Source organism: Temnothorax longispinosus, chromosome 5 (assembly GCF_030848805.1).
Source record: "Temnothorax longispinosus isolate EJ_2023e chromosome 5, Tlon_JGU_v1, whole genome shotgun sequence".
Lineage (NCBI taxonomy): Eukaryota > Metazoa > Arthropoda > Insecta > Hymenoptera > Formicidae > Temnothorax > Temnothorax longispinosus.
This window is the reverse complement of record NC_092362.1, coordinates 15,682,455-15,708,602: the sequence shown is the minus strand read 5'-3', so window position 1 is coordinate 15,708,602 and position 26,148 is coordinate 15,682,455. Positions and strand designations below refer to the sequence as shown.

General features: G+C 45.4%; 1 protein-coding gene across 2 annotated transcripts; it reads right to left on the bottom strand.

Annotated features, from left to right (window-relative positions):
• Positions 1 to 130: 130 nt before the first annotated feature.
• On the bottom strand, positions 131 to 25,621 carry Nahoda (DOMON-like domain-containing protein nahoda). 2 transcript variants are annotated; one of them, XM_071779173.1, is made up of 18 exons: positions 25,271 to 25,621; positions 18,587 to 18,972; positions 15,485 to 15,555; positions 10,196 to 10,293; positions 9,999 to 10,122; positions 9,388 to 9,619; positions 8,072 to 8,575; positions 7,306 to 7,344; positions 6,592 to 7,110; positions 4,950 to 5,393; positions 4,484 to 4,626; positions 4,280 to 4,357; positions 3,707 to 4,049; positions 3,198 to 3,402; positions 2,917 to 3,104; positions 2,449 to 2,621; positions 1,687 to 1,924; positions 1,177 to 1,314 (listed from the first exon to the last, which is right to left on the bottom strand). In XM_071779173.1, exons 2-17 carry the CDS (start codon positions 18,774 to 18,776, stop codon positions 1,709 to 1,711), a joined length of 3,567 nt encoding a protein of 1,188 aa, XP_071635274.1. In that variant the 5' UTR covers positions 18,777 to 18,972; positions 25,271 to 25,621; the 3' UTR covers positions 1,177 to 1,314; positions 1,687 to 1,708. The 2 variants fall into 2 exon arrangements, with proteins under 2 accessions (XP_071635273.1, XP_071635274.1); XM_071779172.1 differs by lacking the exon at positions 1,687 to 1,924 and having other exon boundaries at positions 131 to 1,314; positions 25,271 to 25,616.
• Positions 25,622 to 26,148: the final 527 nt, after the last annotated feature.

Sequence of the window (26,148 nt, the reverse complement as noted above, 5' to 3'; positions counted from 1 at the left end):
CCGCGTTACCGCTTCTCCTTGACATTCTCTAAGTATCGATAGGCCAATTGCATCTATAAGTGGAATAATGTGTGGAAGTAACGCTTTAAAGATGAAGGTAATCCATTAAAGAAACACAGGACGCGTCAACTTCGTTTAAAAAATGTACAAACGTTTTATTGCTCAAACGCGTGTCCACGCTTGCTTTTTAGAGTAGATGATGTAGATACATCCATTACACGTGTCGGGATTCTGTTGCGCGATATAAACAGACGCGTATTAGAGCGAGATAAACTTAGGTACATGTTTTTTCATGGATCTTCGAATTCTCGAATTTCAGGATCGTTGAATCCTGTTATTCGTGGATCCGTGGATCCTTCGAGTCTTATTTTCTTGACATTAAGCTATATGGCCCCTGGATCTTTCTTGAATCTTCGAATATATACTGCTAGATCATAAGATTCATATTTTGGACTCAGGGATCCTCGGACTGTCAGATTCTCGGCTACTACATGAGACTTATTTATATAATTATACAGTTTCTCCACCGCAAAAGCACAAAAGTTTGACGAGAGTTCATACGCTCTATACAAATTATAGGGCGCGCGCCCCATGGATATCTTCTTTGGTCGTAAGCGCCACTTCTATGCTTCCGTACGGGGTGACTTCCCTATCCGTATCTCAAACCCAGCGATTTGATTCGAGGTTGTCCTCGGCGAAGGGAGGTCACGGGGAAAGAGGAAGAAGAAACAGAGATAAAATAGCACCGCACAGGGGCTGCGTAGTCCTTTCTCCGCGTCCTCTGTCACTACAACTCGGATATGTACAGATCGCTTCGGTGAAGCGGGTAAAATCGTTCTCGCGATTCGACCTGAACTTCCCCTTCGCTTATTTCGGCATCTGGTTGCCGTAATCCACGTAAACGCGCACGACCTCGCCGCTGTACTTTCGCTGGCTGGGCATGAAATAGAAGTCTGGCTGATTCGCCTGGGCTACCGCGCCCGCCGGATTGTGCATGCTCTTTGGGCGGCCGTAGTGGTCCCTGCGATCTTGCGTGTAGTAACCGTGCTGAACAGGCGCCGAGTGTCTGGCACCGGGCGCGCGTGGAAGACTGTAGGTCGCCCTGGGTCCGACCATCCTGTTGGGCCCCTCGACCACGTCGGTACCATTCATACCAGTGCCGGTCATACCGTTGCCAGTCATCTCTCTGGCTCTCGGCAGGCTGGAAATCGGTGGCGGCGGCGCCTTCTCCTCCGTCTCGAACGCCTCGAACGCGAAGTTCGTGTTCGCGCCGGAAGCGTAGTCTTTCCAGGCATTACTGGCGATCAAACGTTCCTACGTAAAAAAATAACGCGTTTAGAACACGAAGAATGCAAATAATTTTACAAATTTTTTCGTCATTTCTTAATCAGAAATTATTGTCTTTTATATATTTCACACATGTTTATTTATCAATTGATAACGTAAGAAAAAAAATTTATTTGTGATAATCTGTCGATGCATAGAGTAGATAGAAACACACAAGTTAATTAATTTAATTTAATCAACCCATATTAGTGGAAAAAAAATAAACGAGAAAAGTTTGGTAGCGAGGCGCAAGAAACGTGCAATTACAGAGAGAGCGAGGAAGAGCCAGATAAAAGAGCGAGTTAGTAAGATAACTGGATTAGAGCGAAACAACATAGAGGCGAGTGGAACATTGCGCACCGATTATACTCGACGAGAAGCTCTACCAGCTGGGATTAGTCCGATGCATAGACATTTCGGACGGGACGTAGTGATGCCGAAGCTGGTGGTGATGATGATGATGATGGTGATGGTTGGTGTTGTTGTTGTGATGGTGATGATGATGGTCGCCGTTTTGCTGTCGATGGTACCGCGTCGCGTTCGTGCGATGAATCGGGTTGGGCGCGTCGGAGGAAGCCAGAGGCAGCGAGTACACCCTCTTTTTTGGTCGCGGGAAGCGCGAGTCATGCAACACAAGCGAAGCAAAAGATGTCGGGTTCATTAGGGGATGGAAGCGTAGTTTTTACGCTACGGAGTGTCCCAAGAAGACGTATGCGAACGGCAGTCTGATCTTTCGTTTCCGCGAAGTAAAAAAAGAAAAGAGAAATCCGGCGTCTTCACAATATCATTAAATTACGGCTTTTCTTTTATTATAATTCAATTGACATGTTTTCCAGCATTAAATTATTTTAATTATTCATTAGATTTGTTACGATATTACAGTTATTTAGTTAATAGTTGCTACAATAAGTGCGGAATGATGTTTAAAGATTATTTTCCTCAGAGATAAAACTCCAATTTGCGTTATACATCTTTCTTGGAACACGTTAGGGATCACCACAAGTTCGTTAGAGAAAGAACAGAACACAACACTCAGGAGGAAGACCTGGGAATGCGAGAAAAAGTGGAGAGAAAAAAATACACGAAGAAGAACAAGAAGTTTCTAACGCACACAGAACATACCTTGGTCGCTCGTCTCTTCGAGCTCCTGTAAAGAGTACAACTGGCCTGGAGCAGAGCGAGGGCCAGCAACGCTGCTACACAACCGACGACGATATAAAGCTTCGTCGCGCCCAAAAACAGGTCTGTCGCGGAAGGTGGCCGATCGTATTCGTCCTCCGTTTCTATATCGTTCACTGAAAACAAGTATAATATTTTCATCTTGTGAAACTCGTAACGAGATTGACGAAGATAAATATCCGGAATAATCTGAACGAATTTACATTTCTTCATGCCGTAAAAACGGCGCTACTTGAAGCTACATAATTAAACTGCATGACTCTTCAAATTTTAAGATAATTACCGTTATATGCAGTATTAAGAAAAAATGAGAAATCATCTAATTTCGGATCTCAATTAGGATAGAAAATTTATCGAGGACAAGGAGAGTTTTGTGTTACATTAATATATGTTTGGAAACTCAGCGCTTACCTCGGGGTGCTCTCACTATCAAGTATTGCGGATCGACGCTGAGTGCTCCGACCTTGCCGGTCACGAGTGCTTCGCGTAACGCTTTTTCCGCTTCTAAACCCGTGTCCGCGGCTTTCAAAGATCTACCCTTGACCTCGTTCTTGTCAACGATCAGATTCATGCGCGCGATCACTCCCTGTTCGTTGTCTCTGCAACGGGAACGAACGAGAATAAGTGGTACCTTATAATATCAAACATCGTATCTTCTTGCTGCTGTTATTTCTCCCTTTTTGCTATCTTACTTTCGTAACTCGTCGAGTCGGACTTGATAGTAGCCCGGGAGTTTCTCGAAGACCGGTCCGAAGCTTTCCGATATCCTATTCGAGATCACTTCGAAGTCGGGACTGTCGGGTGTGGGGGCCATAAATCCGTCACCCAAGTTAACAAGCTTGACTTCGATATCGTAATGCAATCTCGGTGGCGCGGGCGTGGTTTGGTCTTCAATTTCTATGTGGGCAATTGATTATTTAATTAAAAATTAAAAGTATTATTTCCAACAAATTAAAAATATTATTTTTAACAATCAGAAATATACTTTGGAATACAATAACTACAAGACATAATTTTCTAACGAAAAAGATTATTCAGTGACAGTAGCAATTATTATAATAATTAGATGCGAAAAATGAAGAAATATAATTAAACAATGATATATATAAATGACACAAATTAATAATATCTTTCTAAGAATTACATTAATAGTTGTCAAGCAACTTTAGCGAGCAACAAAAATGTGGTAGCCGGTATTTACCTTCCAGGCCGCAGGACTTGATGCATATCCTGTCTGACGAAACGACCGGTTTCGCGTCGTGCTTTCGGATCTTCTTATTGATCGGATTAAATACGCCTCCCTTCACCGGGAACATCATATACAGGCAACGATCGTCCGTAAACGAGAGATCCTTGCTGTCCTTCGTTACGCGTTTCCTCGAGAACCGGAGGGTGGTTACGCCATTCTCGATGCGACCGCTGATGTTGTAGACGTCCTGCGACGGGTCCAGCAACGGCGCGTTGTAACCACTAATCCAGGTGTCCATCACGAAAGCCCGACCGTTTGTCTTATCGACCCAGCCGAGCACGGCATCGGTCTGCGACTAAAAACGAAAAGAACACAGTATTATCTGAACATTTCTAAGCTCCAATCTTCCTCTTTTAAGGACAAACAGTCCTTCGGAAGTTCGGAGAGACGATCCATTTAAATGGTGGCTCTTTTCTTTAGCTATCAAATTTGAGATTTAATTTGTGATTCAGTTAAAAGGACATCGGATATCGCGAAGCGGCTTATCAAGAGAAAGGACTGTCTCCTTATTTGACAAGTTCTTACCATGTTGTTGTCGTCGGAAAATCCAACTCCGGTCCACGTATTGGTATTCGTCGTGGAGATTACGAACATTATCAGATCCTACGGAGAAAAGTTTCCATGATATCGGCTTCGTCAGAGTGGCTTTGTTTGCGCCCGTACGAAATCGAACACCAAGATAATATGAGATAATATGAGATAATATAAGATAATATGAGAATAAATTACCTTTTTACCCTTATACGTCCATTGTATGGCGTATTCGCAAGTGCCATTTTCCGGCGAGCAATTTCTCGGATAACGCCACTGACCACCACAGGTACCATCTTGCGACGCCACCCCGCCGGTGAATTCCGGCTTTTTAGCCTCATCTAAAACGTCCAAGATATTATTAGATATTGCACAAAATATTTAATGAGTACGTAAATAAAATAAAAATAAAAAACATTTTAAGAATTAATGGAATATTTTTTTTGCGCAATAAAAATTATTTATAGCAATAATAATAATAATTATCGATAATGATCCAGAAAGAATGAATTAAAAAATACTAAAGGACGAAGAGTTTTGTTCAAAAATGCTGAGTCGGCATTTGCAATGCGATCTACGATTTTAAGCGCCGCAGACACAGCACGCGGTCTTCAATAATATAATCTTCGGATAAACGCGGCGGATGCTGAATGGATGACCTCACCGAAGAAATTCATGGTGACCGCGCCTCTCTGCATTCCGTGGCCGTGATATTTGAGCTCGTCGACCTTGTAGAAATCTTTGACGCTGACCTTGGCCTTTTCGATCCCGCTAGCCGGCTGGTGTACGTACCTGCCCGGCTCTTGACCTTTCGCCCAAATCACCTGCATATTGCCGTCGCGAATCTCGTGATCGGTCGGCTCGCTCGCGGCCAATTTCCTGCGGAAGAGCATCGTCGTGACGCCGTCGCGTTCGTAGCCGAACGCGGCCGTCAGGCTGTCCCTGCCGTCCCAGTACGCGTCCTTGCGCGGCGTCGACCTGTCCCTCGTGTAATAATCGCCGATCCTGTAACTCGTCCCTCGCGCCGTGCCGATTATAATGTCCGTGCAGTCCATGGGGTTGAAGTCGTGCTTGGGCGTGTACTTGTGCCCCGGCGCCGGCAACGATGCTTCGCGAATAAATTTAGTTAACACAAGACAGCCGAGCATTGTGAAAATTCGCCGTATATAATTATCGATAATGATCCAGAAAGAATGGATAAAAAGTACGAAAGAACGAAGAGTTTTGTAGTAGAGGATGCCTATATGATGAAACTGAACGGTTAACTGAAATGCGTTTAATCCTTTGTCACCCGAATTTTTTGTAATTTCATAATTCATTTATGTGCAAGGAGAAATTCAGATTTTCTACGTACATCTTTAGGTATATTCTTTGAAATTTTAAAGTTGCATTTTTTTTTTTACATAGCCTTCCTGTTAATATTTTTTGCGTACGCTTTAAATTTTTAAAAACCTTCTACTCTCCCTTTAAGTGCATTTCAGCTCCATAGGATCAATTATTCGTCTGAATGAGATGAGTCGATGTTATGATAATGCGAGGGTTAAATGGTATCCTACGGTGTGTCGTGAGAGAAGTCGTGACGGGTAGAGAACGAGACACGTGCAAATTTCGTGTCGAAGTAATGCATGCTGCAACCCGGAAGTTATCGGTATTTACAGAGGAAAAATATATAAAATTCTCGTGGTGAGCATGATGTATATATATATATAGCGACGAGGATGTGAAGCGTAAGCGTTATCGACGTTATCTCTGGCGTACAGTTGTTTACTCCTCGCTGCTGCGTGCGAAGACGCAATTGGCGAAATTAAACCAACGGGAATTTATGCGGAATCAGGACAGTTGCATTTAACAATTTACATTCGGCGCCGGCATCCGGTGGAAGCGGCGGACAGAATAGATTACTCTCGAGTCTTATCAGCACGCTGAATACGCTTTCACGGCAAATATTTGCCGTTGCGGTCCTCGCGTTCCAGTAGTGCAAACTTTTACCGGCCATATGGTTATCGTGAAAGTCGCGAATATCGAAGTAATGAGCGATGTACTGATTGTCGTTGAGATGTTCTACAACTACGAGAGATTTTATACATATTTTATCATTGAATTTGTTCTCATTGACGTAATACACTTGTATAATGCATGTCGGAATTATCGCAAATTTGTAATCCTTCTCGTTGCGACGTCAAAAAAAACTAAAGTTAAATAACTAACAGTTAGAAAGCGAAAAATCTCTGGTAGCTTAGGAGTTAATGATATGATAATAGCGTGGCGAGATGTGCGAAAATAAGCGTTAAATCGGTCCTCGTTACCTTTCGTCGCTCCCGACTTCGGACCCACACTTGGCTCCGGTTCAGAGCTGGATTCAGGCTCGGGTTTTGGTTCCGGTTCAGTGCTAGGTTCAGGCTCGGAGCTAGGTTCAGGCTCGGATTTTGGCTCCGGTTCAGTGCTAGGTTCAGGCTCAGAGCTAGGTTCAGGCTCGGATTTTGGTTCCGGTTCGGTGCTAGGTTCAGGCTTAGAGCTAGGTTCGGGCTCGGATTTTGGTTCCGGTTCGGTGCTAGGTTCAGGCTCGGATTTTGGTTCCGGTTCAGAGCTAGGTTCAGGCTCGGATTTTGGTTCCGGTTCAGAGCTAGGTTCAGGCTCGGATTTTGGCTCCGGTTCGGTGCTAGGTTCAGGCTCGGATTTTGGTTCAGAGCTAGGTTCAGGCTCAGAGATGGTTTCTGGCTCGGCGACAGCGCTGGACACGCCGATTGGTTCTGGCTCAGAGGTAGGTTCAGGCTCAGAGATGCTTTCTGGCTCGGCGACAGGGCTGGACACTTCGACCTGTTTCCCTGTGCAACAAAGCATCGTACGTCGTGCGAGCTATCTACTTATTGGGGCCATCACCTCGTGCGTCGTGTCTCGAAAGGAGGCTATTGTTATAGACTACTGGGATTTCTCGGGTAAATCTACGTATTGCTATTAAATTCCTGAGCAAGCGAGCGACTCATCCGTTGCTGTTCTGAACATAAGTATATAATACATACCAGAGACCGCGGCTGATTTTGGGGATCTCCTCTTGCGGCCTATGCAAAAAAAATTAATTATCAACCAAAGAACCTCCCGCCAAAAACATTATATTACGAACGTTACATTACAAATAATTATCGTTTCTTTCTCTTCAGATTTGGAAAATAATATAAAGTTTTTTATTGCGGTTAACGTCTTATTGTAATAAATAAAAAGAATAAAAAAGTCTGTCCTTAAATATCATTTATAGAATTCGCAGTTTGAAAATAAAAATTACGTGTGTATTTTTAACGTACAATTGTGCGTGTTCTCCGACGCTTGTTGTAACGTATCATTATTCAAACGCGGATTACTTCTGTTTGCATTGTCATTTTTTACGGCTGCTCTGTATAATTACTAACTCCTTGAACTCTGTACGAATCACGTATAACACGTCGGAATAGATTAACTAGCAGTGATAGAGTATTAATGACTGTTTACCTTGCGCGCGACGTAGTGGAAGAAAAAAAAACGAGTAAGAAAACTCTTCCGAATGCATATCACGCATATGTCGCCAAACGTGTTCTTTCTTTCTCATGCAGGAACACGTAGACGTTAACTTCGTAAACAAGATTATATATCGCAGAAAGCGAAGTAAAGTTCAAAGAAACACGTGAAGACAGTTGTAACGGATCTATTGTAACTTCCTGAGGTACTCCGCGACATAGACATTTTGCAATATCGACAACTGTATTTTCTTTCCGGGAAATAACGGCGTGATATAAGACGATAAATAGATCCTACCTTGCTTCGTGCTGACTTGATAGGTCACGCTAGTCTGCACGGTAACATCTACATCCGGTCGCGACGTTACGCCGAAAGTCGCCGCGTCCGCCTTCGCCGATCGTCTCTTCGCTATCGATTTCTCGCCCTCCACGCCGGCTTCCGGCTCCGGCTCCGGTTCTGACTTCGGCTCCGGTTCTGATTTTGGCTCCGGTTCTGATTTCGGCTCCGGTTCTGACTTCGGTTCCACTTTAGATTTGGGCGTCGATTTGTCGATTGGTTCCGATTTCGGCTCCGGCTGTGGAAGTGGTTCGGGGATATCCTTGATCATGGGGAAGGATCGGCAGGTCGGGCCGAGATCGCTGGGCCTCCATCCGATACCGATCCATGTTGTGGAGTTCGCCACGAGAATGCCCTCCAGCTCCTTGCTCTCCTTCAGGATCCGCCAATAGAATATGACATCGTCGGAGAAGCGCTTCATCGTATATCCGTCCAAATTAATGTCGATGCTCTTCACCGGTGATCCTGAAAGTAGAATCGTCGATGAAGCAAGAGCGATTGTCACGGAAGGTTTCACCGCAAACCCGTCGAAACAACAATGCTCGCTATGGCCTGATGTTTTCTCAATCCTTTTTTTCGTTTAATGGATGTCCGTTCGCATTGGCAGCTGTTAAATCGCTTTTGTTTTTAAGGATCCATTAAAGAAGTTAATGGATCGTCAGTTTTTAACTGATGTAGCGTTATCGGGAATTTATAGCTGCGGGTAAAATCGGTGGTTATTAAATCTCAGTAATGTAAATGCGTTGAATAAATTTTTCATGCATATTACAGAATATGATAATAATATAGCAATATAAATTTGCTAATTTTTGATCTGTTATTAACATCTGAAGTGCAAGTAAATGAAAAATTACATTTTATGCAGAAAAAATAAAGAAGAAAAGTAATAATATTAGACTGGAAAAATTAATTCGTTCAACGTGATTGATACACGTATAATCCAAGAAATATTAAAAAGTATTATTACTGAAATGTGTTTTATATTGTGGATTACTAATAAACATAACGAGAATATCAGTATAATATATTCAACGTATTTTTAAAAATCGTCTAAAAAAATTCGATTTAACATAAGATAAGAAGTAAAAAATATGATAAAAAGCGCTAATTGTAATATTTTATTTTTTTATGCTCTGGCATTAGGGGCCCGCAACTTCTGGTTTCTTTTTCCAATCACGATAGTCGGTACCGCGAGGTCAACGGAACTCCGGTTCGGCACAAGTGTCCGAGAAGCGGTTCGTCGCGGCACGCGAGAAATTCTCGAGGGGAAAACTTACTCTTCGCGCAACCCGGACCGAACCAGCCGGCGTTGCAATAGCAGTGCTTGGTAGGCGCGGTCGTGCCACCATTGTCGATGCACGTGCCCTGAATACCGCAGTCCGAGTCGTCCAGGCACTCCTCCTTAAATTCGCACCTCGTGCCGTGGTAGAGGCGATCGCACCTGCACCTGCCGAGCAGGTAACGTCCGTGACCGCTACAGTCCTCCCGGTAGTCCTTCCTATCACGAATCTGTCGTAGAAAGATCGTAGATCACTCGGGAGGAAACTTGAAGGGGGAGGCATTAAAAGAAAGCTTAAAAAGATTTAGTACAGCGATAATTATGACACATTGTTAATCCGAGAAAAATTATCAATACGTAAATACGTTAATAATTTTTTGGCGATTTTATATTTTCATCCAGTCTCTTTACGCAACTTTTTTTTTATAAAGTGCAATCTTCTTCTGTCGTTTTTCTATAATACCGAGCGAGGTATCTGTTAACGTCGCGATGTAACATGCTATTCAATCTAATCGCATATTTTTCGTCGTTTCACTCGTCAATTAAATTACTCTGCTGTTTAATCGGGTTACAAGCTACATTTTCCAAGAGAAATCACGAGAAACTCACATCGATGTCGGCGCACGACCAAAATCTGTAGCTGGAGCCCCATTCCTCGGCCTCCCGCAGCAGCCTGATAGTGCAGTCCGTGCAGGTGAAATCTTGCGGCAGCTGCACGGCGTAGCTCTGCGCCCTGGAAAATCGGAAACGTCAGGCTTAATCGGGTAATCAAGATCCGGGAGAAGAACGCGTCGTCGCGCACTTACGTAGCATCGTCCTCGACAAACTCGCTGTTTCGCGTGATGGGCGTCAGGTCGATCAGAGGTCTGTCGTAAAAGTCTAAAATCTGAAGACGGAATCCTCCCTAAAAGAGTGAGCGCACATAAGAAGTAGAGAAGGACACTTTTTATTTACGAAAATATTTATTTAAATCTCCTATTTAATCTTAAATATTAAACATTATTTAATGTAGTTTACTGTTTATTAATAATATTAATATCTTTGCATTATTTCATCTTCGCCAAAATTTTGAATCTCGACGTAATTGTCGCTATTCAACATTAAGGGCACGAGAAGTACGCATTATATTTTCGTGAGAAGCATACAGTTCTGTACATGTATCTAATATAGGAAATGAAGAAATGTGCTCCGCGAATCGTGAACTGAATGTCCGTCCATCCATCCATTTCTATTTTGCCCATTCACGTCATTCCGTTAAATTTATGGCTTTTTTCCAAGAGTTCCGCAATAAATGACACATCATCAGCACGAGGTAACGCGGTGAAGCGGGTTCGATACCAGCCAATAGGCGGAATCGATGCAAACGGATTCCGGTCGTTTGATTTCTCGATTTTTTTTTCTCTCATAACTTGTCGAGTTGCAAGAAACATCGCGGATGATTCGTTCCGTCGCCGTCAATTTGCCACGCTATCCTCGATAAATCAACAATAACGGATCAGAATTTCTCCGCTTTGAGTTTTTACTGGCACGACTAATGTCTATTATTTTACAATTTTTCATTGACGTGTTACACGATATTATATTGATAACTATGTTAATCAATTTATTCAATTACATGGAATTTAATAACGTTATTATTTTGCGATTAGTCGCGTTTTGTCTTATTTAAGCAATTTAATATTTTCACAAAAATTCCAACTGCAATTTAAGACGCCAATTTATTTTCACAAGTACGCGTATTTCGACTAATTTCGGCTAACGACGAAGAATATAAGAATCGTGATATTACTATCATACTAATTTTGATAAAAATATGCGTCCATGCGGCAACGTCGAGCTATCGACCGATCAGCGCGATAAATGGAGTCGCATTATAAGCATGTTGTATGCGCGAGCGACGCTTCTCGGTCACGTTATTTCTGTTAACGTTTACCCGCGAACGCGTCTCGCAATCACGCGCTTGCGACACCCACTCGGCGGTTTATGAAACGTGTCCCGAATTGAGAGCGCGCGACGCGACTCGCGGAGGACCGCGGGCCCCCCCTGCGCGCGGACCCCCTTCCCCCTCCGGTGTCCGCGGGAGTAATGACAGCATAACGACGCGCTTAATGAGCGGATCGGTCGACCAATTGATATGCGCCACCGATTGCGACACCGTGAGACTCTTTATAAACGCGTCCCGCGAGCACCGTTAGGAAAGTGCGTGGTGCGTGTGGCCCGCTTGCAGGCCGATGCAAGTTCATAAACGCTATTGAGTAACATCCGCATCCGTCCCCGCTGTCCGTAGGAAGCGGCAACGTAAGGATTATCGCGACGCGATTAAATAGCCGCGGATGCTATTGTAACTTAATCGAGGTGTGCAAACGTGTAATTCCTCTTTCGGAATCGACAATCGCGATTGTCACCGGTAATCTTTACAAACTTGATAATTCTTAGCCTCGACGTTGTTTTCATTGTTCCTAACATCTATGTACATATTTTGAGTTTCTTAGTGTTCGAAGAAATTAGTCTTCTCGATGTAATCGATACGTTCATTCATTGTACTTTTTAGAGCAAAATTCACTAATTTTCATTTTCAAATATTTGAATTTAGATTTTTATTTTACGGTCTTTATTTCACGGATCTATAGTTGAGTGTTTGCGTGCTGCTATTTTCTTAACATCGTGTGACATCTTCGGCGCGACAGGTATTCACGCTGGATGCAAAAGACGCGCGGTGAACGAAAACCGGTGGCCGTCGCGTCGTCGCGAAACGGCGGTATGTTTTCCCCCCTTTCGAGAGGCCCCGGCCGCCACCGCGAAGGAGAAAGGGAAGCGACGAAGAGCGTGGTACCGCTTCGCACGGCGGTAACACACCTGCACTCTCGGCAGGCACGGTTGTTATTGTCGAATTTTTCTCGTGCCGCGGATATTTTCGCGGCGGCGGCGGAAGGGGGAGGCTGCGAGCCGCCGCCGGCCAAGATTTCAACCTGTCCCTGTCGTAACGTAATCCTCGCGGATGTTCATCGCGGGTGTACCTTCTCTCTCTTTGCCACGCGAGACTCTCGCGAGATGACTGCGAGAAACATCTTGCAAAATCAGAAGCGACTCTCCCTCCGCATTTTTAACCGCGGCAGCCGTCTATATTTTCGCAGATCTATAAACGTATTCATGAAAGAGAGGAAAACGCATTTTGTCTAACCACGTCTTTCTAAAATTACAATTCTTTGACTAATTTGAAACTGACGGTCTTTTTTTATCAATGAATCTTTTTTAACGTTTACCAAATGCCTGTAAAAATAATATGAAATCTCTCCCATGGTTCGCGTGCATATTGTCTATTGTTTCATTATCATATATATATATCTCTTATGATATTTAATACGTCCTAGATAACGTAATATTTTTTTAAAAAGAAATACAATAGCTCGATTTTACTTTTACATTCGTCCAAGAGCCGCAACGAGAAAACTAAATATCGCTCGATAGTCGCAAGGACGAAAATCGTTTCGAGAACGAGCCGCGCATATACAATAGGTCGATTTTACTTTTACATTCGTCCAAGAGCCGCAACGAGAACATGCAAATATCGCTCGGCAATCGCAAGGACGAAAATCGTTTCGAGAACGAGCTGTTGCATATGAACGTTCGCCGCACCGTTTCGCCGCACGCTTCGCCGGTCAGGAGAATCGCGCGGGTTTTGCACGTTAGCCGAAGGCGAGGGACGACGCCTTCGTGCTCGAGCGATCGTCATCGGCGACGTTCGAGTTACGGTACCCGGCATACCGATCTGTTCTACCTCAGAGGCGCTCCAGGCACCGCGTCTACGTGTGCGGGGCGCTGCTCGCTCGCCTGTTTGCCTGCCTGCCTGCCTGCCTCCCTATACAGCCTCTATTCGTCCTACTCGTAGATCTACATGCCTACGAGGAGGCCACGCTCGTGAATAATTCAGCGCGCGTCACCTTGAGCGACGAGCGCGCGTAGGCAGAGAGAAGAGAGCCTCTTCGGCTCCGACACCCGCCGGCACGTCGTCGTCGTCAACGTCGTGGTGCTCCTCTCCTTTTCGCAGAACCACGTGCGGACAAATTCGCAATGTCCCGGCGCGTAAACCGCGCCGAGTGTCCGAGTGCTCGTTACGCTGAATACGAACGACCGACGGCGATTATCGTCGAGCGCGACGAGCGCTTCCCCGTTCGCCTGACGGTGCAGTTAATGAACAATGAGGAGGCTGTTGCCCGTTATTATTATTATTCGACAATACCTGCCTGCCGCGCTTTTACTGCGGCGAACGCGTCGGGAAGGCAAAAGGAAAGGCAAAATAAAAAGTTTCTCGTCATCTTGAGCTGTGAGAAAACGATGACGCTCGTCAGAAACGCGAAATAAGTTATTGCTTTTAACCTTTGACGTTTTAATGATTTGTAATCCTTCCGCGATTTGATGGATTTATATTTATAGTTGTGCAAAAGCAGCAAAGAGATTTGTAGAGAAGCTTCTATCGTAGTTGATAAATTTACAAAAATCAAGTTCACTAAACAGATCTTTATATGATCCCCTATATGAGGAGTTTCTGATATGATTGATAACGGCATGTATGATCCAACTCTTTGCAGCGCAACAACTTCGCTTCCTGAAGGCTCGTAAAGGTTTCCCTCTTAGATTTTAATAAAGAAAAACGTTATACCGTTTACGGTCCTATATAACGCTCTGATAACGTATCCTTGCAATTCTCAACGCTTCATTCTCCGACCGTGCTTTCCACGAAAGCTCGTAAAAGTACCTCTCTCACCCGCAATCGACGGGACAAGAATTGATTTTAATAAGAGCAAGGGCCATCGTTCACGGTCCCCTAAAGTTTTGATAACACGCGACGTTTCATTAATCTCACGCTTCACGATCAGTTAAATGCTTTCTCCGAGGCCTCGTAAAGCTTTCTCTTTCGGCCGGCTTCGATCATAGGTATCGTGCGTTCGATAGGATTGTGCGTGCGCACAATCGATGAGTAATTTAAATTCAATTTATCCGGATTTAAATACAGATTTTAATCGACCCGAGTTGTAGAAACTTTAATTTTAGCTGGTTAGAAAGCCTACTGCGCCTTCTCAAAACAGACGGCCGTCATTATAACCCGCTATGTAATGCGCAATGTAAGCGCGCGCTGTGTAAAAGGGTTAATTACCGAGATATAAAAAGAGAGACAGAAAGAGCGAGACCTGAAGAGTGGCACGTTACGCGGATACCCGCACGAAGAATGCTCCATTATGCCGAACGCGTTTTACGTCCGCATCGGCCGCGGCGGGGGGACGCGGAGTCCGGGAAGTGGTCGGCGCTACGGAGAAAGTGGTCCCTATGCGAAATAATAAAACGCACGGTGCGCGATTTTATCCTGTCTTCACGTAACCGACTGATACGACTTTTAAACAGCCGCCTCGAAGTTGCGGATGTGTAACGCGCGCGGCGAATTTAACGCCGACGACGATGGTGACCAAGCGTGTTGCGCTTTGTTTTCCTTTCTCCCTCGCGCGAGAATCCGCGAGAAATTCGAGCGGGACCGCGCGACAGGTAAGTAAGGCGATGATAATTCATTCAAGAACGGGTTTCTTCCATGTCATCGTAGCGAGCGAGCGGGCAACGTGACGAATAAGACGCAATGAGATAATTCGATATTCGCAGAAATGAAATAAAGTATTAGAAGTTCTTCATGCGCATCTTGGTGTCATAAAATTAAAGTGCAGATTTCAATACCGGAAAGTAGGCATACACCGCGCATAGCGTACGTTGCGTCAGAATGAGTGAAAAGAATGTCGGTATCATAAAATATTCAAGGAGGTAAAATTCCTCGAGACTGTTTCCGGTATCCAAGAAATTCCCGTTACTCTCGCTAATTAATTTTCGGAGACTCGCGAGACGTTTCTTCGTTCCGCTGCATAGTTCTGCTAGTAATTGTCCAGAGAGAATCACACACAACATTATTATATTATACAATAAATCGAGTATGCATATTCGTGATTCCAATACCCAGTCATTTTATTCGCTAGGTGAATTATTATTACGTCTTGTAGGCGGCGTGTAGTGCGATTTTTAAAAAATGTCGAAGGACTCGTGGGAGCTTAACTTACCCTGTGGGGATAGGCGAGGTGCCACGTGACGTTGAAATTGCTTCCTGCCAGTAACGACGTCTTGACGTGGCCTGAAAAGAAAAAAAAACGACGTTTGGAACAAGTATCAAAATTAAACTGTGACCGTAATCCCGCGAGTAAAGTAAGATCGGGCAGTGATAAATGGGCGCCGCGCGTTCCGCACCATCGGCGATTAATTCTGAAAATTCGTCGGCGATTAAAAGTCGCGACGAGGCCCTGATTCTGGCCTCGTTCGGGGCTCTGTCGCAACCCGTTCCGGAGGTCACCTATAATCGGCTAACGCCGATACGTCGCGATTCAGAGGCACTCCGGGAATGTCCCGTCGCTATTAATTTACATTCAGCCTTCTATCGAGCATTCCATCGAGCCTTTCGAACGAGGCGAAACTTCGGGACGGAGATGTACCAAATGTAAACCACGGCGAAATTTCACCGTTCGCTTTAAGAAAAAAAATCACGTAACACGAACCACGTGCGTAAACGAATTTCATCGCACATTTACACGTTTCTCGAAAGTTTGTCGCGCGGGTATTTTGCTAATTTGATCCTTATTAAGATTTCAAGAAACGAAATTAGAAATCAGCAATGGGACAAGTATATCTTCCCGTGCAATACACACAATCGCGATATTTCACGTAATTATTTTTCGACTTTCTTTTATTACGATAATTACTTCAGGAAAAAAAGGAAGCGGTCTCGTGCCATCGGACGCGCCAAATCCGCAAAGTTTATGCATTAATTTAATATAAATGCAAATAACTGATTACCCTCCGGTACTCTTAATCAACTTTTCCGGTATTACCGTAATACCCGGCCCCCTTCCGCTTCCCCAAGCGTCTCCGGAAGGAAAGCGGTTCTTCTCTTCCACTGATCGAGCGGAGCCGTCGGAGCGGCTCGATTAAATTACAACCGCGGAAAGAAAAATTTATTGCCGCGCTCGCGCAGCTGGTATGCGTTAGCGCAATCGTAGAGGCAGTCAAGTCAAACCGCGGCTAGTTTTAGTCATTACAATCCAGAATTGAATGTGAAGCAAAAGGCATCGTCAATAAAAATCGCGGAGGAAATGAAATAAAGTTCGCGTAGATTTACAGTCTCGAACGAGACTGGAAAATTTGTCATCACGAACAATATTATTCGTTATTCAACGTAGAAATTACAATTATTATAGAAATAAAAATTGGACAAACAACACTTTTTATCAGACGGAAAAATGTATACTTTCTTCTTCCATTTCGCAGCAGCATAATCCTTAATTATCGAATAAGAAAAAGTAAACATCGAGAAGTAATATAATAATACGTAATTGGAGCGCGTAATCGAGTAGTGTCGGCAAACGAGGGAGATACAATCGCAGTCTTTTAATTCGTCAATTATGGTCGGCGTAAATGTCGCTACGCAACCGCACGCACTTATATGTAGCGTGACGCGCACAGGCTCGAGCTGCAATTTTCCACGACCGGTTACGCGACTTTTTCGCAATTTCGCGTGACGCGTGAGAGAATAAGTGGCGTGGTTACAAATTAATCACCGCCCCGATAATGAGCGAGAAGGTGGATAAAAATGAGAGCGGCGGAGTCGGTGTACGGGAGAGAGGTGTCTCTCCGCGAAGAAGAGACACGTCGCCTCCTTTCCCCGGGCTGACGAATAATTCGCGTTACCCACACGGGAGAGAATATAATGATATCTCTCTTTTCTCTCTGCCGCTTACGTAACCCGTGCGGTGCCATCTACGGCGTGGTCTTAATTACGCTTTCGCAAGGAAAAATGAGGGGGAGGGTGGAGGATCGATGACACCGAGCAAGATAATTGCAACGACCTCGTGATGACTGCGTTACCGCGCGGCGCAACAATGTGAAAACGCCGATCGTAACAGTTACGATCTTCTTTTTCTCAGCTTTCCACCCCGCTGACTTCGCCATTAGATCGTCCAAAAGAAAATCAGAAAAAAGAATTAGGAGTCCAGGAGAGAGTAAATAATAACACCCCGTCGATTTTTCGAGATGCACTATTTGCCGCGAGAGCAGTGTTCGAAAAGAACGATCGATTTTTCGTCTTAAATTCTTTCGCCACATATGCCTTGAAAAGGAAACGATGGAAATATGAAACCTCACGGTATTTTCCTAACTCAGAATATTAAATATCTAATTAATTATCAATGTTATTAACGTCACATCGTGTCTATCTCTCGCATCTCATGTGCGTTTAATCTTGAAAGTCTTTCTTCGAGGGGAAGGAAGGTCGCATTGCGATCTCCCAGATGATCAGCCTCGCTCTTCCCCTCTATATAGATGCGGCCCTGAGTATCGGTGGTTAGGTACGCATAAAACATGAAAGGTAATGCCCGCGAGTACCGAGAGGCTCGCGCTCCCTTCATGCAAGCCGGTGAAAGTCGCTTCGAATCGGACCGACTGGCAGCGACGTCGGCGGGCTATATCTTCCAACTGGGAGAGGGAGATCGAGCGTCCGCGTTAATGTCGTTTTCCCATAGAAACCCGTGCCCCCTTGCGCGCAGTCACTCCCCATGCATTCAACCCTCCCCCGCTCTCTGCGCCGCTCCTCCGGAGTCCGGAGACGAGCGAGCGATTCTCGCGCGAAAAGTGCCTCTCCGTCGCCGGTTTCCGGAGAACGCGAGGCGCTCTCGGTGCCATTGACGGGCTCCCGACAGGAAACTCAAATCTCTGTCACGTGTTTATTACGCTTCTCGCGCGACTCCGATATTCCGCTAAAGTTTGGAGTATATTTTAGAGAGTGCTCGAGATTACCAACGTTTTTTTACAACATTTTTTTAATTACATTCTCTTTTCTAAAAATAACTACAAATTCGATTTTATTATCAGTAAATATATCTGACTTTTGTACTTTAAATGTATTTTGAAAAATCTAAACGCGAGAATATTACAGTCTGTCCATTTTTTCAAAATATTTATTGTATTCAAAAATAATTAATATATATTTTTCCTCGCTAGGGAAGACCTGACTCCAAATCAACTACTAAGGAATTCTAAGATGAAGATAAACATTTGAAATCTGAGATATATTGTCGGACTAATACGCAATAATATTAATAACATAACAAACTTACCACGCGGCATGCCGCACGGTGCCGGCGTCCTGGCATTATCCAGGAAGTCCAGATCGTAGTGCCTGGCTCGCGGGAACGTCAGAGCCACGTGAGCGTGGGCGGTTCGCCAGGACGTCATCGTTATTAGCGTCATCAGCAGCAGCGTCAAGTACGACGCGAGAAGCGTCGTATGTCCCGTTCTCCGCGACATCCTTTGGTGGGAGTGTGTTCTCGCGAGAGAAAATAGTCTCTGGCAAAAAAAGGACACACAGCGTCCTTGACCAACGATTTTTCCTCTCACACTACCACGAGATCCACCTGCTGCTCCTGTTGCTGCTTCTGGAGTCTTTCCACCCTGCCCGGCATAGGCGAGTCCAGTCGCTCCTGCTCGCTCCGGCGAGGCCGATCTGAAAGTCGAGCGATGAACTTTGTTATTTACGATCGATCCTCGATCTCGATCGCCATTCGAAGCGATCGGCCGGCGGCCGCGATCGTACTTTTCCCGGGATCCGCATCCGGATGCAAGAAAGGCGCGTATTCAGCGCGATAATAAACGTTTTATTGTACGACTCTCGTCTGTATTGACGTTAAATGCGAGTACAACACAGATTCGATGCTCACAAGCTAAACTCGCGATAATTAAAAGATCAGGATTGAAGAGCAGAAAGAGGAATTTAAGTTCATAGTTTTTATAAGATTTAAGTTTATCTCGAACATGACTTTTTCTATTCTATTTAGATCATATAATCTTCTCTCAGAAGTGAGGAGGTAAACAGTGAAAGTTTCGCGTGTCAAGGAATGATAAGAAATGAGAATTTTCACACGAGTTTGCCGAAATCGTGCCTCGAGTAACTTTATTTTTCGGCACGCGAGCACGTAAGATTTGAATGGAGGAGAGAGATTTGTGTGTGAGAGTCGAAAAGGTGAAAAGTGAAAAGTGGAAACGTTCACGTGCGGATTGCATGATCGACTGGCTGCTCGGTCGCATGTTAATTCAGCCGTTCGCGAAGACGCGTGGGAAATGGCTCATGTGAAGATAGATTCTTCGCTTATGATGCGAAGAATCGGCTCGCAGGAAGAAGACGAGTGCCGTAACCTTCACTGCGTGTTTTATTCGCGATTGCGCAACGACTTGTAACTTGAATTTTTGTAACAATAAATTAAAATCCAACGCGTGACTTTACTTTCAAAAAGGCAAGAAAAATATTTCTTAGCATTTTTGCTTGATATAAATAAAAAATAAATTACATTCTCGCAGTTATTGAAAAATGTTAATTTCGTAAATTATCGAGATCTAAGATAGAATCGAATAAAAATAATCGGAGTAAACCGATTTGAAAATATTGCTTTCATAAAAAGAACGGATTTCTGGTAATAGCGAAGCTTCCGACATTTCGCCGGAAGCATGCCACTAGAACAAGAAGCACACCCACACAAATACATTCGCAAACACGCCCGCCAGTTCTTCGGTAGCTTTCGCCGTGTCAGACGCTGGTTTCTTTGCACAACTCCGCGGTGTCCGTTAATCGGCGATGATGTACGTCGGCATGCCAGACGCGAGAACGTAATAATTGCAAAATAAACACGTAACGAGTGGATCAGAAGAAGAGCCTGACGTACTCGACGCGGCGCGGCGTGGAGGAGGCAGATGCAACGGGAGGAGACGGAGGAGTGGCAGCAAACGTACTTTTCCTCGACCCGCTATCGATCCTCGCGATCGTGCCCGACGAGCCGGGATCTCGCGGATCGCATAATTCGAAGGATACCCGCGTCTCTTACATGAGCGACCTCCTTGCCACCACCACCACCACCGTCTCTACCTCCTCCGCTTCCGTTGGCGGGGCAGAAGGACGCGCGTAAAAGGAGTTCCGAGAGCCCAGAACAAACGGAAAGAGAAAGAAAGAGGCTGAACGTGTTTCGTGCTCGCGCGCGGAGAGAGATGTCGAACAATAAAAATTATTAAATTTCACAGCGCGAGTCATCTCCCGACACTTCGCGGTATACTCTCCGGCGGTTCGCGGCGCCCTTTGTAAAAAAAACTTGGTGCGCCCGCGTAGTCTCTAAACGGGCGAGATGATTGACGTGGAACTGATTACGCTACCTCCGAAACTTCTCCACGGTGCAAATTAAAGAAGAACGGTTGAATTATCTTATTTTTCGAACCTTCCCGCCGCGAGTTTCTTCGACAAGTTTTAGGAACTGTGCTATTAACATACGATTTTATACTGATTTTATACGCGGACGGTCTTTCTTTTGGTGTGTGTGAAAATGTTTTTGGAATAAAACTGTCGCCTGATATACCATCGGAAAAATATTCAGGTTCTTATTATATCATTAATATAGATATCTCCTTTCGACACTCGGTTTCGTTCATTCGCGTCGCTCTGAGTCACTTCGCGGGATCGATTAAAAAATTGAGCCGGGAGAAAAGTACGGAGGAATTTATATTTCCGATAACGAGGATTAGACATAATTTCGCAACGCGAATTCCGGCTTCATTTCTTACACAGGTATAAAACGTACTTTCTACCGCATACGTTGTTCGCCGCGCATGGCACGTTCATGAGTCATCGAAGTCGAGATATACCGCCGTCGGCGTCGGAGGTACGTGCGTACGTCGTACGTCCGGATCGGTGGCGAACAATGCGCGCCGCAGCCGCCAGCCGGTAATTATCTCATCGTTAACTCCTTCACGAGTCGCGGACGTGAGAAGCGGCCACCGTCGCGGGAATGAAGAGCCCCCCCGAAAAGCTGCTCGATGACACTTGAACATCCAGTCGACTGGGAATGTTTACTTATCTAGCGTATCGACACGGCCTAACTGAACAAGAATAAATTTTATTCATTTCTAGCGCCTGAAGAATATCTCTAGCGCACGACGGCGCGTTCGCGCATGAAGGAAACACGACAAATGCGACACATTTTGTGAGAGAGCTCTTTCTCGTCGAGCCTGTCACGCGAGTGTAGTCAAACGGCGTGAAAATATCGCGGATTGGAACCACCTGCGCGTTGCATAATTCGCAACTGCAGAATGGGAGCGTGAAGATGCGGCGCATCGAGGACGCATCTTTCCCATCGCGGTGACATATCGAGCGACGATTGCGATGAAAGGTCCCATTCAGGCGTCGCATTTCCACGTGGGAAGCAACGCGAGAGGGGATAGATACGCGCACAGCGTGGAGCATTGTGTCCCGAACTGCAGGCGGAAAGGGAGGATGCACTAAGCAGGCACTAATTGGTGAAAAAGAAGAGGATTGTTCGCGTAATTGTTAATTAAGAATTTCACAGCGCGTGCGTGTTAAATCCGAAGCACTTTTGCAAAAAAAAAAAAAAAACAAGAAGGATGTATAACAGCGGAAACGTCATTCTAAAATTTCTATTTCGTGGATGTTTAAATTAACGGGGAGAAAATTGTTGATATAAAAACTACCTCATCAAGTTTCATACCGAACACTGTGCTAGGCTTCTTATTAAAATCGCATCAGGAGAAGCACGAAAACTTGAAATACGTCAGGAGAGAAGCTCGAGGCCGGAGAGCTTGAGAATTCTTCGCGTAGGCAGGGTAGTTCTCCAACCTTCGCCACGGAAAGCGAGCACGGATATACCCGAGCATTCCGATGAAGTTCGTTCCCTCCGATGACTTTGCTCGCGAGAAGCAGGCACATAAAAATAACAGCTATTACGGAATCGTCCGGAGCGGAACCGCACGCAAGAAGAACCTCTCGACTCGACTTATTACCGATTTCGCATGCCGGGAAATGGACGGGTCATTCGGCAGGAGCTGTCAACGCGAAGCGGCGGCGGAGGTAGCCGCACGGGATGGATAATTGACGAACGAAGTATCGATGGGGATAAACGGGTACGAAGATAAACGTAGATATAAGTACAAGCTGTCCCTTCCGCTCGGCTATATCTCGCGCTGCGCGCTTTTATTAATGCAAGTCATTATTTATATGTCGATGCACAGATGTATCGACGTGGAGATCCATTACCTCGAAGTTACGATAAGGCTAATCGATCGAGACAATAAAACATAAATTTTCTCTCAGCACCCGATTTGTATTATATGAAAGAATAGCAAAATATTAAGAACTCTATATAATTCCTGTCTGAGTCGAAAATAATTCCGAGTAACCTGAGACTGGCGAACAAAAACATTTTCGCAGCGTGCGTGACTAATGCACACGAATTCGATTAGTCACGAAAAAATTCAGATAGCTACGTAGGTATAGATATGACAAAAGGAGGACGTGGAAAGATTCAAGGACTCAAGGACTCGGTCCATTTTGACGCGTCTCGGCTTAGTCACTGAATATTCGACCGTTCGCCGTTCTGCACATACCAATCTCCATCGTCTCGTCGGATTTCGTCTCCGGAATTCGATTAACCAAAAAGAAAAATCACAAAAGAGATAAAAAAATATATATATATATATATAAAACGAACGAAATAATTTTTTTATGTAAATTGCGCGATTTAAATTCCTGGACTGGAAGTTGGAGGCGTAGAGAAGATTTGCCCGTCGCCGCTCGTCTCGAAGGTGCCTTCTAACCGCGGGAAGGAGGCAGCCGATCGTTCTCATTGATACATCGTGCACGAGGAGCGGCGTAAACGAGCGAGCGGCGCCGGGAGGTGGCTCGGCAGCGTGAAGAGGAGGTGGGAGATTAAGACCGCAACATATACGTGTGGAACGGTTCTCCCTCGTTACATCCTGGAAAGCTACCTGGCATTCCGGCGAACGCGATGCCGTTGATCTCGTTGACTTCCCGTTCTCAACTGACGCATCCAGCGCCGGCGCTGGAGGGACTCGCGGGGACTCGCGTCGCCGAAGAGCAGGCGGAAGTCGGCGCGACGCCGGAAGTCGCGTGTGTGTCCTTCGTTCTCATCGCCGGGACCGTCGAGATTCGTTCGTTTTGTCTTCGTCGAACGCGACGCGAATTTAGTTCGTCCTTGAGACTTTTTCGCCCGGAGTTCCAACGACATATAGAGATCAATAGTCGTGACAATTGCGAAATTGTCTACACGTTAAATTAGTAAACTTTTTATCGACAATTCCATCATCTTTCGCGCGGATGAAATTAGCAATATTATTATAAACTTCTTCGGTCTACCTTTAAGATTATCTAACAATTATATAACAACATATTCTTTATATCTACTCTTTATATGTGCGAATAAGACGGGAAAAACCGGAAAGACGGAAAAAATTGTTGTCCTGAAGAAAGAAGAAAAAAACAAAAATAGATTCAAGCAGACTGCGACGCCGAGTGTCGACTCGATATCGAATCATACGAGGACGTTATCCAAACGGCCTTGGCCGATCGGGCGTTCCTGCCGATCGCGCTCGTTTGCACTCCGCGGCTCTCTTACTTACATACCTGGACCGGCCGACGGTCGAGATATTATCTCGCGAACGCGAGAGAGGAGGAGGTACGCGCGGAGCTCGGGGCGGCCGACGGGGCCGGGCGGGGGCCGCGAGACGTTTATGGTGAACGCTATATCGCGGCGGCGAGGCGCGCGGCGATGTATGTATTATGGAAAGCGAGCTGGCATTCCAGCGAGCGCGTCGTCGAACTCATTAACATCCCGTGCTCGTTGGCGGCGAGGCACGGCACGGCGCGGCGTCCCGTTTTCCCTCGAAATAAACAAACCCGTCGGGCGTTACGACACCGTACTTAGCTGAATAGAAACGATAACGCTCGTACGTGACGTCCGGCGTGGTGTTCCTGGGCGAGAATAAGACACCGGAATTGAAGTGCGACCGATCCGATCGGTCCCACACGGTATTTCATTGTGATTCATCCACGGTGTATTTAATAAATTTTAACCCGCAAATCACCATTGTTTTCCTTTTTTAACATAAGTTAGAGGTTAATAAATATTACGAGGTCCTACGAGGCGGACGGCCAATTTTCTCTTTAGCTTAACAGCGCGTTTTCTCCTCTGACTTAGCATGCAATTATTTATGAACAATAGACGTAATGTTTTCATGTTTATTAATGGTATAAACCATGCAAGGATCAGCGCATCTATTGAATTTTAAATACACCTCTTTCATAAGTGTCTTGTTAACAAATAAATATATAAATTTTAGTTATAAAAATTAATATTGATCATCAAATTAAATCCTCTCGATATAGTTCTCTCTCGACATAACACACTGCTAAATTATACTTAATTTAAGTTTTTAACCATTCCTATAATATATAGATCGCTACTGCTTCTACTAAATATGTCGTTAACTTAACTAAATCAACGAAGTTAAAGTAATAAATTTCGACACACGTGGTAGTTAAAAGTAAAATGTTACTTAACTCAAGGTACCGATTTAAATTTCACCTTTTAATATCTAACTGTGTAATATTAAGATACGCGAAGCGGTTTCTACCCTCCAACTTTTAACATCGAAAGAGGCGAGGCATTTGCGAATGTTTCTTGCTAAAGAAATCACGGGAGCGATACTCGGCTCCTGCGGTTGCGTCACGTTCGACGGGTATATAGCTAACGTCAGCTTACTTCTCATGGAGAACGTAACCAGCCACCATCAGGTGGATGCCGTCGACCTCGTCGGGCCGATATTATCACGCGGCGTATACGTATTTTCATTCAGTAAGGATCTCGACTCGGTTTATTCATCGACTGTTACATGACTTCGGCGACGTGCAAATCGTCGAGTTAATTTAGATGAGCTTGAATTCAAGTTACCTGATGGCTTCGACTTCCTCTCTTCGTTCTCCACTTCTTCCTTCCTTCGCGCGCGGAGGATTCTATCCGAGGCGTTTCCGCGCCGGCGTCATCGTCAGGAAAGAACGAGCCCCCCTTGCAAGAGCGAAGACCACCCGAGAATCGGGGTCCGGATCGACCGGGAGAGCCGCGCGGCACCAGGAAACCCGGCGAGTTTTCTTCAGCGCGCGGCCATTTTGATAGCGACCGAGCGGATGTTCGCGTCGCACGTCCGCGGGAGGCGAGAAATCACGAGATCGAGACAGATAGGCACCACTTATACTCGCGGGATGATACCATCGGCGACACCGCGACACCGCGGAACCGCGTAGACGACTGACGGGCGACTTCGCTTCTGCTACGCGAGCGAGCGAGCGGGCGAGCGAACGCCGCGAGCGAAAACTCACTTTACGCTCTCCTCCACTACTACCACTTTTGCCTCCCACCTCTATGATGCCGAGGACTCGCTCGCCCGCTTTCTTACCTGACTGCCTCACCTCCTGGCCCCTCTGTCCCCCCCCTGCTGCGCCTGCTGGAGCTCAGCTCGCTCAGCCCGAATACCTGCCTTCCTCGCGAGCGAGCGCGAGCGCCAGCTCGAGACTTGAAAAACTCCGGGATGAATTACGCCGAAGAGTTAGACGGAGAGATACTCCGCTCGCCTCCGTACCTTTACTACGCTGCCATGCCGTATAGTAAATTCGATATTTGCGCTGCGCAGAAGAGTGGCCGTTCGGCATTCCGTGAAAGCCGAGTCGAAACAGAAGTTCTCCCATACGGAGCCCGAATTCTTCAATCACGTGTTTTACGCAATAACAGACGGTATGGATAGAAAGAGTGTTCTAAGCGGCGGAGGGCGAGGG

Excerpts from the sequence above, each read along its gene's own strand:
- Nahoda (XM_071779172.1), bottom strand. The coding sequence starts at position 18,776 with ATGTCGCGGAGAACGGGACATACGACGCTTCTCGCGTCGTACTTGACG. Across the intron at positions 8,576-9,387 it reads CGGTCCGGGTTGCGCGAAGA|GATCACCGGTGAAGAGCATC; the intron begins GTAAGTTTTCCC and ends TTCTACTTTCAG. Across the intron at positions 1,315-2,448 it reads CGAAGAGACGAGCGACCAAG|GAACGTTTGATCGCCAGTAA; the intron begins GTATGTTCTGTG and ends TTTTTTACGTAG.